Source organism: Chaetodon trifascialis, chromosome 4 (genome assembly GCF_039877785.1).
Source record: "Chaetodon trifascialis isolate fChaTrf1 chromosome 4, fChaTrf1.hap1, whole genome shotgun sequence".
Taxonomy (NCBI): domain Eukaryota; kingdom Metazoa; phylum Chordata; class Actinopteri; order Chaetodontiformes; family Chaetodontidae; genus Chaetodon; species Chaetodon trifascialis.
The window spans coordinates 15,337,793-15,350,680 of record NC_092059.1 but is presented as its reverse complement, the minus strand read 5'-3'; the positions used below and the strand labels follow the sequence as shown (position 1 = coordinate 15,350,680).

The following is a 12,888-nucleotide window of genomic DNA, read 5'->3' as shown; positions in this document are numbered from 1 at the left end:
AGGCGTTGACTTACATTGCCGCTTACCTTCTCATGGTACTTAATCTCATAATCCAGAATGATTCCGTTGGGTTTCTCTGGAGGCAGCCAGGACAGGCTCATGGTGCTCGCTGTGGCCGCCATCAGGTGAACTGTGGGCACTGCAGATGGAGCTATACAGGGCAAAACAAATAAAGGAAAATCAGCTTTATTTTATCGTTTTCTGTATTATGTCTTTTCAAGTTCTGTGCCCTTTGTGTGTCCACAGAAGCTCAGACACAAAGTCTTAGGCTGTGGGCTTTGTGAAGAGCTTTGGTCAATAGTTAGTATGCAGAACCATTCCCCACTAACGCTTAATTCTCCCACCCAGAGCCTTTTAACCACATGCTTGCTGAGCAACTGCTGCACTTTTGCTCCATACTTCAGAGGAAGTCATGTTCTACTCTTTTTGCCCTGTTTGTACTTACAGTTATAAAAATGATCTGCATTATGTGCTGTACGTACATGTTCTGTACACAAACAAACCAATATGCACACACTATGTAGACTACAGCATTTATATAACGAGAACACAAATACACAAATAGACATGCATGCATTGGTTTGTGGATATGCACACACACATACTCAAAGAAGATCATTAAACACTCTGGCACTCCACCCACCTGAGCTTTTCATGCTTCGTTCACATGTGCCTATTAATGGCCAAGTGCTGTCTGCCTCCCTGTCTCTCTTTCCTCTTTTCTAAGTTCAGGCTTGTTCTCTACCTCTGACTCACTCCCTCATCCCAGTCTACTCCATTGCTTTTGTTTCATAACTTCAACTGTCTATCTCCAGTGATGCCTTCTCTTCAAAAATAAAGTTCTTCACTTTTACCTGCATCTTTTATAATCCCCCCCGTCCTCTTCTGCTCTTCACTTCATCTTCCTTTTCACCACTGCAGGCCTTCATTTCTGCTCTGTCTCAGCCTCTCTCCCCTCTTTCAAGCTTTTTAATCCCCAGTTTTTAGTTATTTGATCCTCCCCTGCATTTCCCTTCTCCCTCTGCTGTCTGTGTTTGTGTCCAGACATCCTTCTGTTTCTCTCTCTCTCTCTCTCTCATTGAGCCCCAAACCCTCTCTGTCCAGCCCCTTTCCCTCCCATGGCAGCCAATCCACCCAGGCCCTCCACATCTCTCTTTCTCCCCAGAAGACAATGCTTCCTAGACAGATCCCCTGGTTACTCTAGCCAGGGGATTAGGGGCCCTCCTCTGGGAGAAGACGTTGCAGTAACCATGGAGGTGGCCTCTGGGGCTTATCACCACCCTAGTATTTATTTTGGTTCTTAAAAGGTGAATGCCCATGCAGGAATGGTTTTGGGACTACATCAAGGGATAATCTGATCACAGTTGATGCTATCTTGCCCCATCCTTTCCCTTCACCTCTCTCTTTGCGTCCAGCTGACCCCAAGCACCCAAGGGTGGTCAGTAGTCCCTGTTAGCCCAGTGCCAGACCCCTCATAAAACAATGAGGCCCTCACTTGGGGCCCTGAATGGCCTCTGGGTCCTAGACCCACAAACAGAAGGCATTCCTAAAGCTTTTAGGAGCAGGAACACAAGGTTAGAGGTGAGGAGGACAAGTCCATGGAGAGAAGAGAGAGATGATGGAGAAAGGAGCAAGGGATAATCCTGGGTGTCGTCTAAGCCTGCAGAAATAGTTAAGTTAACATAGCGACTAAACACATCCAAAGCACAACTTAAGAGCCCTGGGAGAACCTCAACAAAGAGACCAACTCACAAGAACAAAAGTGTAGAGTAAGCTCAACAGCACTGAAATTTATTGAGGTCATTTAAGGTAAACTGAACTGTCTAAATTTACCAAATTTCTTCAGTGATTGAATGATGATGCATCCATCTACACAGTTACCAACCCACATACCAAATGACTTATTTTAATCCCAAGTAATTAACCCTGATATTTGTTTTACATCATGCATCTTGGTGTTGTAAGGAACACATGCAATAGCTTATGATTACTACCCTAAGTCATTCTGTACGTGCATCAGCTGGGTTTCAGTCTCCTGAACCCATAAAATTTAATCTCAGCACTGATTGCTACATTGGCCTAGTTACTGTTGCTGCTGTGGGCAGGAGGAGCGGTGGGTTGGAAGCAGTGGGCAGCTAGAATACTGAGGGTTCAACGCTTTGAATACACACTGCCTCGCTATTGCTATTTGCAGCGGTGTTGGTACAGAGCATGCTGTGGGCGTGTGAAAAAGGTCCCATTCTAAGCTCATTCAGAAGATTGTCTTCCTTCTCAATCCCTCTTCAAAGGGAAATATGTAACATACTCCTACATGCATACAAGAAATTGATCTCTACTTCTTAGGCATAGAGTGTATTCTCTGACATTCTTTTGTATCTTTTTCCCGTCTTCGAAAGTTGGCAGTGCCTACATGTTCAATATTGATCTCTGACAGGTAGCCACGAGGCTGCAGCAGCACCTACCGGCCTGATTCGTGGTGATGTTCACAGTAGAGAACTGAGGTGTATAGGGGCTCTTGTTGGAAACACCGTTGACCGCCTGGATCTCAAAGCTGTACTGCGTGTGGGCTTGTAGGTTGCGGACGGCCACGCGGCGCTGGGTCAGGCCGAGGTGGCGCGGCGAGATGTCAACGTTGTCGTCACACCGCGAGCACATTCCCCGCTCAGGCAGGCACTTCTTACAGATGACATTGTAGAAGATGTCAGCACGACCACCCAGGTCACGTGGGTCACTCCATTCCAGCACAAGCGAGGTTTCATTCACACTTGAGATGACATTGCGTGGTGCAGATGGAACAGCTGCGAAAGGGAGGTAAAACATGGATGAGATGAGGAAAATGGGTTTGGAATGAGAATGAATTTAATCTCCATGCACAATAGGTGTAAAGAAATTTGCCTTAGTGACAGTACAGTGACATACTGACAATAGACAGAGATTCATATTGAAAAACACAGTTTACATATCATTATGCACGCAAACATTCATTATTCCATAGCTGCTATCAACACAATTCATGACCCATGAATTTTCCTTGTGCTGTGGTATTAGTACATTTTTCATGCATTAAGAAGAACATTTTTTTTCTTCCACATAACAAAAAAACACATAACAAGAGACTGTTCCAGCAAAAAAAAAAAAAAAAAAAAAAAGGACAGGAGTTCAAATTTGAATTGCATGCTCATTTCTTCTGTGTGTGTCTGTCTGTGTGCGTATGAGCATGTGTGTGTGTGTGCTGGGGGAACGAGCGAGACAAACTATTGGCAGAGCCTTGGCAATTCTTATCCAATTACTGGAGCCTTATCTCTCACAACACTGTGGGAGAATCAGCCCCCCCACCCCCACCCCCACCCCAGCAACAGAAAAAGGGATCTTCTTCTGTCTTCAGCTGAGAATGAATTAGCGCCTATGTGTGCGTGTTTGCTCTTAACGAAGGCACTGCTACTAGAAAAATTCCTCCGTTGTCTGTCTGTGAAGGAGGGACAGCGTTGTGAACAGACAGACTTCACAGAGAGGCGTGGGAGGAGTTTAATGATAACGTCTTAGATAGTGTTGGGAAAGCAAGCAGACTTGTTTGCTCTCTGTGTGGTGTGGTGGGAACGTCCTCCTGAGGGTTTTTATCAGCCACCGAGGGATTCAAAGACGCAAGTTTGGGAGAACATTAACCACACAGTCAAGAATTTTGCTTTATGGTGGCAATACAGTTGATTACTGTCTGATTATGATGTAGAGACCTGTTTCTGTATTTTGACTAGGGACACACAGAAGTTGTCTGGCTTTCAAAAGGATTGTAATAACAGCATTTTCACTCTGACTTTCAAACATGCTGATGCAATACAGTCAGTTGGAAGTAGTCTTTACTTACTGGTGCACGGGGAGTCGGGAGAATCGGTGTCTGAGCGGTAGTAGCCATTTCGACAGGAGCAAATGCTGGACGCTCCTGAGCTGGCACGGCTGTTGGCTGGACAGGGCTGGCAGAGGCCTTCTCCCTGTTTGGACTTGAAAGTGCCAGGACTGCAAGCTGATGGCAAATGAGAGAAAAATGGAGAATGAAAAGTGTGAATAACAACATAAAATGTTGACAGTGAATTTAATGGTTTAGAAATTAACTATTGAGCAGTTGAAGGATTGTATATAACAATTTAGGCTAAAAATAGTTTTGCTACGTTTATATTATGTGAGTCAAATTCGTTAAATGGCAGCCGTCTCTCTCATTCTGGAACAAAATATGACATCTTACACCAATCCCAAGCCTTTGCGTGCAAGTGTTTACAACAGGATGTAATGTCTTAACTATAGTGGATAATTTTATCGTCACATTGCCTGCATTTGTTTCAGCTCACTGGTAGACATGACTAAAACATCCAATTTGATTTGTTTAGCATGTGATGCTTGTGTGCATATGCACATAATTTGTTTTTGTTCCCTGAACCCCACATTTTCCCCTCTTCCTCTCTTATGGGCAGTGCATTTTACTAGCCGTTTGCATAAACTCATGCTCACACGAAGAGAGTGGTCAAACCCAAATTACATACACGACCCTCAGAGCCAAAATGCTGGCATGTTGCTTTCATCTGATTTCAGTCTTTTATGCAAAACATATAAACAAGCACAAAGAGTATTGAGGCACACATTACATATGCTGATGTGTACACAAACGCAGGTCTGTGCAAAGATACATGTCTCCCAAGCACACACACCTTGCTGGCTTCAAGTCACTTCAGTGTTCTCAGTGTTTAGAGGCTTTTCTCAATAAGTCAAAATGTCTGCATCCCTCTGCCGCTAAGAGCGCTCTCTGTGCAGACCAATCTTCAACATAGTTTTACCTTAACTGGCTTTTCATTGGTGAAGGAGTTAATCAGATGAAAACACTGCTAGCCTTTGTAAATGCCCTATCTCCATTTATAGTAGCTGTTTGGACATTTATAACTCAGGTGATAAGTTGCAGATGTACAGGGAAACACTGACAGCGGCACTGTGATCCAGAACACTTTGGCAGGCTCCATATCTTTGATAAACTGTCTCATTAAAAGATGAATGAGTTTGCCGCAACGCTTAATAAAAAGAGCCGAGAGCAGGTGAGACAGGCAAAGTTTACAGGGGCCAGTTGATTAGCTGACCCACTAGTGCGTTTGCTCATCAATATCAAGGACAGACTGCCGTGTTTGTCCTGCTGAATGATAATTATCACTGTGGACTCTAGGTTTGTTTTTTGCTCCCTGTTGAAAACAACCACGGTTGGAGGTCAGGTCTACAGCAGATCGCTTCCTGCTCCTGTTGGTTTCCCCTTTCTGAAAGTTCAATATTAGCACAAAACCACCAGTTGACTTCACCGTGTACATTAGCACTGAGTGTATTTGCTCTTCCACCATTAATCAGAGTTATTCACACCACTGGCTAACAGGAAGTACTGCTTGATAAACAGATAAGAAATGACCTCGAGTTTTAGCAGGTGGGAGAACAGCTTCTCCGACTTGGTATCATGACAAAAGTTCTTTAAAGTTCACTCAGCACAAAGTAAACTACAAGCAATTTCTCCACTCGCAGGGGATGAATATTGTTTTTTTGAACATGTTAGCCAAATGAAAGATGTTGAGAGAGCATTCCCATTAAAGAAGCAGTTTTTTTTCTTAAGGAAGGGCTGAAAGTGCTGATCAATCACTTCCAGTGAGTAAAGGGGTCATCCTCTTCCTTTCATCCATCTTCCCCTTAGAGGAACCACTAAAGAATGAGGAAGAAAGAGAGACAAGGGGTGAGAGAAAAGAGGGAGGGAAAGGTGGAAGAGGTGGAGGCATAGAAAATGCTAATCCTGCAGGCGCTTTTTCCCCCCCTCTACCCCACTCCCCTGTGTCTTATCCTCTCATGCAGAACATAGAGCTTAAGGAACTGATTAGAATGTATGCTGAAATTGGAAAGTGTGGAGCATGAAGAAAAAAAGTAAAGAATATTGTGGGTGAAAAATGTGCAGCAAACGAGTAGAGAGGCAAAAAAAAGGCTCATCGATTAATATTAATGCAGACATCCTCACTGTAACACTGGTGGGGTATTAATGAGAGCAACGGCCTTCAGATTAGGGAGGAATGGGAGAAGGAGAGGTAAAAAAGAGTACAGTGCAGAGAAAGGGAGCTGGAGGAGATACTGTGTGTTGGAACGAGGACAGAAAAGTAGAGAAAAGAAGAGTCACGGCAAGTAGATGATGAGAAAGGCGTAGGTTATGGAGTAAAATGTTGGGAGAGGAGAGAAAATGAGAGTGGACCAGAGGAGAGGTGATGTGAGAGGAGAAGAAGAGGGAGATTTATCCCTTGTGGTTTCAAGTGAAGCTTGATTAGAGAACATTTTATCAGGGTGCACTCACCAGAGCTTTAACCTTGAGCTGCCAGGAACAAACAAATGAGTTTTTAACCACACGCACACACACACACACACACACACACACACACACACACACACACACACACACACACACACACACACACACACACACACACACACACCATTAACCATGCTCTCTCACATACGCACACAAACATATGTGCTCTCCTTCTAAAGGTGAGCACACATTCACACATTATTTAGGGTCTGCCAGAGGCTGCCAGAGGATAGTATGTGCCCTCTCTCCTCATCACCGTTAGGGGTGCTTAACAGAATTTCTTCCCAGCTCATCTCTGCCTCTCAAGAATGAGATAGGTGAGGATGACTGCTGCTCATGCACATATCAGACTAGACCCTGCTTATCAATAACCTCGCCAACTCGCCCCACTCTCTCTCTCATTCTGCTGTCTCCATTTGACCTATGCCCCCTAAGCCTAATTTAACGCCCCCACACCCCTCAACACGTGCACATTTTCCATTTATCCTTCCTCTCCTCCTGCTGTCACCTGCACTCCATTTTCACAGGGACCTTGCTGTTTAAATTCACCTTGCTCTCAACCTCTGTGAACCCGTCATGTTTTCCATCAGACCTGAAACCATCATAGGGCCTCTCAGCTCCCAGAATCAGACAGCCTCCCCTGCATTTCCATTTATTTAGCAACCAGCTGCCAGGCAAAACTGAGGTCAGAGGAGTGAACAGCCGCCTGCTGACAGTGTCATTGAGTGTGTATTATTCTACCTTGTAGTCATTGGATTAATGTGTCAAAGAATACAAGGCAAATAAATGGCTCATAATAATGTGGCCGCTAGACAATCCAGTGATAGAGGCTGTAACCTGTTGCCGAAAGAATACAGATTCAATCTCTCCAAAGATCATTGTGTCCATGTGTCGAGATGAAACGTCCTTCTCCAAGACTTTGACCCCTCACTACTCACTCATTGTAATTCAGTCTGCATAGACCCATCAGGTACTATGTGCCTAAAATGCAAATGTACCTTTTCTCAGCAGTAATAATGTAATACATTATTGATCACCACAGGGAAATCCCACCGACCCTATCGTCATCCTCCAGGATGGTAAGACTGGAATAAGCTGCAAAATATCACACTGCTCTCTAGATTTGTAAAAATTCATTCACTTACAGTGGGTCACTTAAGCAGCGAACACACCTTGAACCGTGTGTACCCTGTTGAGGCATGTCTTTCGAACCTCTAGATTATGAACGAGTAATAAAATCCTGGACTGGGATCCTTGACTAAATACCATTGTGAAAACACTCACCTTGACATTGGGTATCCTTCATGGCTGGTTCAAAACCAGCCGAGCAGGTGCAGGCTCCTACAGGAACCATCCACTCGCCATCTCCATTGCAGTAAAGCTTCAGAGGGACGGACACCTCCAGGGCGTTGGGGACACAAGTTCCCGGCGCAATGACCAAGGACGTTGCCTCAGCCCCAGTTGCTGTCTCTGGGAAAACGGCAAAGTTGGCGATGGTGGTGGAGCACTTCTTGTAAAAGACCCTAACTGAGATGAGTGACATGCAAGCACCAAGGTCCTGGAATGCCAAGTAGAACCCAGCTTTGGACAATGGCCCGAAACTTCGGACTTTTGTGTTTACGCGTCCAGATTCAAGCATGGAAAAGCTCTCATCTGGGGCAATAGTGTCCACCTTCACATAAGGGTTCTCCATCCAGAAAGGGCTGGTGGCTGTGGCTGAGTCTGAGTCAGACTCGTAGTAGAAGAGGTTGAAGGTCTCTTTGCAGGAACCTGGGATGTTAGGAATGCTGTTGCAGTCACGCACTGTGAATTTCATTTCCACATATACACGCAGCACATCCTTTCGTGGGATGAAGTCACTACGTAGCCAATTGTTCTGGTTGAGCTCACGTACATTGCAGACTTGGTATGTCCGGATGGGATTCATGGCGTCATCGTAGCCACTCACCTCTTCCCACTGTAAAGAAAGCACAAGAAAAACATAGACAGGTTAGAGGCTGTAAATGGTTGCTGATATATGGAGAGACAGCCGTCCCATCTCTGTATATCTTGCTATGTTAAGTTAATTTACATGATAAAGAAAGCATGAAAGAACCAGGGTAGAGGTTAGGACTTGAAATAAGCATTTTTTTTTCCCCCCATTTCGAGTACTTTCAGTTACATTCCCTTGCCTTTGCCATGCTACGCCTTTCATCTCTGGTTAGTGTAGCGAAAAGCCAGGGACAAGGGACTGCAAATTCATCACAATTACAGCAAACTGTCACCTCCTCACCACAGAGCCACCACAGCATGTTTACCTCATATCTGTTTGGAAGTAGCAGCCACATTGCTTCACAACCAATTACGCCTCAATTACAGAGCAATGATCGCAACGTCCTCTAATAAAGACGGGGAATAGGCGTCGGTTAACCTTCATGCTTTTCTGTTTTTACACTCCTCTACATCTTTCAATGCTACTACGGTACCCAGGGGGTGAATTACTCCGGATAAAATGGGATTAAATTTTCTAAACTTTGATTACCAGCTTCATTAAATGAGTGCAAGCAAAATAGTCTGTAAAAGCTTTGCTGTGAGACACTGTAATCTAATGCATTTTTCAATCTCGAATGAGGACACCACGATTAAATCATTTCACTTCAAATAGCGATTCCTGTGTGTATAATATATCTCTGTGCATGTGTGCTCAGGGATCTGCTCCCCTTTCCTATCAGACAAACAGAGTGCATTTATTTCTTAACTAAGCCGAGGCCTGGGAACTTTATTTGCATAGCACCTTTCAAATACAAAGGCAATTGAAAGGGTTTTGCATAAGGCATGGCGATGCATTAAAGCGTTTAAAAAGACACTGAGCAAAGAAAGAAAATAGAGCAAACTTAAAGTCTGTACTTCTTTTCATGGCTGTCAGTGCTACCTAAATCCATGAGATTAAACCTGTGACCTCCTGATTACAGGATGGTCTTTCACATCTCCCGGTCTCCCTGCCACTTAAAATGCCAAGATGTATCTATAAGAAAATTAAATGTCTACAGTTGCACTCTTGGGACCGAAGTTTGCCGCGAAACATTTGACTGTCTCAAAACTCTGGCGTAAACGCACCAATTTGTTCTCCAGAGCCAGTTGTTTCCATCTGAGCTCTGAGCATCTTAATTAAGGCTGTGATATGGATGTGGTGGAGACAGGGCTATTCATCCAAGACCCTGGAGGCCACGAGAGAGGGGGAGAATGGGCGTAGCTCAGCCGCGGCATTAAAATGAAGGCCCGACAAGAGCGAGGGAGAGGGAAGCGAACAGAGGGAATCGATAATCACCAGCCAGGTCAATGAGATGGCTAAAAGCATGAAGTGTCAATGGGTATTTAGTTTAGTGTAATAAATCACCCACTGCAAAAGAGCAATACAGCCAAGTGTTTGTGGATGTGTGTAGATGAGGTTGTGCGTGTCTATTTAAATGTGCTTGTGTGAGTCTATCTGAGTGTGTACTTGCTCTGCCTGTTTGAGAAGGTGTGTTTCTGCTGTTTGTGTATGTGTGTGTTTAGAGAGAGGTCATCCCCCCGAGGCACGCACCAGTGGCCAAACGCTCTGAGCGTCTGCTTACCAAGCCTGAATGAATTAAGTAGGTCATGTGAAAAAGGGTCAAGTTTCTTGGCATCTATTTCCACCAAGATGAATCGTTATGCAAGATTTGCGATCCACTCCATTTTCTCTTTGTCCTTTCCAATCAAAGCTTTTAAATTTTACTTTAAGGTGAAAATTAACAATACTTCAGTGATGCATTATCACCCTCCTTGAAGGTCCAAAGCCCTGCTGGAAAAATATATTCACAGTATTTTGGCATAACTTCGACCCTAAAGAATAAATTACAGATATGAATAGAGAATAAGGAAGCAGACTGTGCTGCAGGACTTCTTTCAGACGTTTTCATGGACGATTTTGATATCTCTTTCATTCTTCAACCTTGAATTCAAGGCGAACATTAGCAACCTTGATGACAACGTGGATAAACTAGTATTAGCTTTGGGCATTAGCTTAAAGGCTGCAGCTCCAGCAAGTTCAGTGCTGGCAATTAGTGTTCTTTTACTTTTCTGTTTGTTGTTAGCATGAATAAGCTCTCTGTGACTAATTTTAAGGACATTTTAGCTTGTTCATAACATGTTTTAGCATGCTGGGGGTCTGTGTAGTAGACACTTAGACACTAAAAATAGTTATTATCTCCCAAAGCTGACTAACTTGGTATATTGTTATCAGTGTATGGTTATGGAAAACCCAGTGGGTGTCATTCCAGGTCTGAGGGGAGCCCTGCTATAAAGTGGAATTCCCCTTCCATCACCCATCTGTTTTGCAAGATAAATGATATGTTATAAGGACAAAGGAACACACAATACCTGGAGACATAATGAAAATTGGAAATCTAAGCAAGAACCCAAGTGCAGTTAGAGACAGTCATTGGCATGCACACACAGACACACACACACACACACACACACACACACACACACACACACACACACACACACACACACACACACACACACACACACACACATACACACACCTGAGCACAGACATATATGTTATTAAAACCCTACAGGCTATACAGACAGATACAGACAGTGTGAATGAGTAATCCACATACCGAAGTGCAGACACAGAGGAGAAAGAATACATGCACACACACAACATGGTATGTGAAAGCCTTGCACTTATCAGAACTCGAGTTTGCTCTAACAGATTCACAAAGAGTGGCTACATGAATAGTTGCGTCTATATGCCGGTTGTCCCTGGATTCACTGTCACAAATAGACACAGCTTATGTTCCCTATTTGTAGCTTTATGTCTGTTGCTTTATCTGTATGCATTGTGCAACACAAAACAAGACAGAGATGCTGTGACTCAGACTTGGCTGGACAGCATCCCTGGGAGAGAGTGCGTAGTCTGTTTGTGAGTGGGTTTATTTCAAAGATTTTTTTTTCTTAGGAATTGATTTTTTTTCTCGCTGTCTCCCTCTCTCTGTATGGACACTCTCTGGATTTTACTTAATCTCAGTCTCACTGCTCTCCCCTTCGCTCCCAGCTCTCGCTATATTGCTTTGTTTGTCCTCTCAGCCACTGCATCGGCTCCTCTTAAACACTCGTCACCTCGAACAATAACAGGCTGTGAGGACCTCAAAAGCATGGAAATAAACACACATACGATACATTGTGCATAAACACACAAACAAGACAACAGAAACAAAAGGAGGAATATCATAAAGGGTGAAAAGATAACTCAGGGACAGCCACCGTCTGTGGCACATTCTGCAGCAAAACAAAAAACAAAGAAGGTAGTGGGGAAACTCATCTTCAGTCTTTTGGTTGGTAATGTGGGAAATCTGAAGTGCAAAAGGCTCTCCACTGTATGTATATCTTTTGAAAAGGAGCATCTGTTGCGGGTTTGCTTGGAGAAGAAAGGAGGAGGCATTTTTTAGTTCCTATGCCATTCTGCATGGGACCAGTGGGAGCATCGCTGCTGTTTTGTGGCTTAATGAGCAGGAGGGGGGCGGAGGGAGGCAAAAGAAGATGGACGGATGGAAGGAGGGCACGAAAGGCTTTGAGGGGGTTTGTCCTACTGATTGTAGCAGCTGAGGTGGCCAGTGTGTCTGGCTTCATTAGTGCTTAGTTACTTGGAAATAAAGGAAGGGAGGAATACGAAGAGTGGGCCAGTTCCAACAGCCGGGGCTGAGTGCAAGAGCATTGGGTTAAAAACAAAATATAAAAAATGGGGGGGCCACATTTCAAAACACAAGCGCAGAGTCAGAGGGCCGCACAAAGGCGAGGGGAGGAGTGCTGGGGGTCTTTGAAGTGCGGCTGGGGAGGGGTCAAGACTCTTTTTGCTCCTCTTTAGGCCATTGTGGAGACCACATGGGAAAGCAAGATGAGGCTGTCACTGGCACTTTGTGTGTGGTAGATTTGGATGCCTGGGTGCGGAACGGGTCAACGCCGAGACATATTTTAGCGTTTAAAGGGTTAGATCATGAGGAAACTGGCGTTTTTCACATGTTTTAAGTGCACTGAGGCAAGAGGAAGGGAACATCTGTGACTGGGCGGGTCTCTGAAATTGGATTGCAGTGTATCTTTTTCTGCTCGCTAAAAAGCGCATCCTGTTGGATCCTAAAACACAGCCTGTTGAGTGATTTGCTAATGAAAGTCTTCAGAACTGTTCAACTTCCAAGAGACATGCAGACACACTATTTGTAGAGGCGCGCACTCTCACACACACACACACACACACACACACACACACACACACACACACACACACACACACACACACACACACACACACACACACACACAACACTGAATTTATCCCTTGCATACAAGCATAGAGTCAAAGTTATGTGTATATCATAACGTTTAAAGTATAAAGACCAAATCAAACAACAGTTATGCTTTGTATGCAGTTATCTCTTCTCTTTCGCCATCTGTGTCTCCATTAATAAATCAGTCTTACTCTGCATAAACACACACACACTGCACAGTAAACT

General features: G+C 44.2%; 1 protein-coding gene across 12 annotated transcripts in view; it reads right to left on the bottom strand.

Moving 5' to 3' along the window:
- Nucleotides 1–12,888, bottom strand: part of LOC139330719 (ephrin type-B receptor 3-like) — a 58,661-nt gene that overhangs the window by 14,532 nt on the left and 31,241 nt on the right. For 9 of the 12 annotated variants that reach the window (XM_070961789.1, XM_070961793.1, XM_070961794.1 and 6 more), the window contains exons 3-6: nucleotides 7,652–8,324; nucleotides 3,863–4,018; nucleotides 2,463–2,798; nucleotides 15–151 (exon numbers count right to left, since the gene is read on the bottom strand). In XM_070961789.1, coding sequence (XP_070817890.1) covers nucleotides 15–151; nucleotides 2,463–2,798; nucleotides 3,863–4,018; nucleotides 7,652–8,324 — 1,302 coding nt within the window. The remainder of the gene's footprint in view (nucleotides 1–14; nucleotides 152–2,462; nucleotides 2,799–3,862; nucleotides 4,019–7,651; nucleotides 8,325–12,888) is intronic. The other 3 variants (XM_070961791.1, XM_070961797.1, XM_070961802.1) reach the window with 1 other exon arrangement.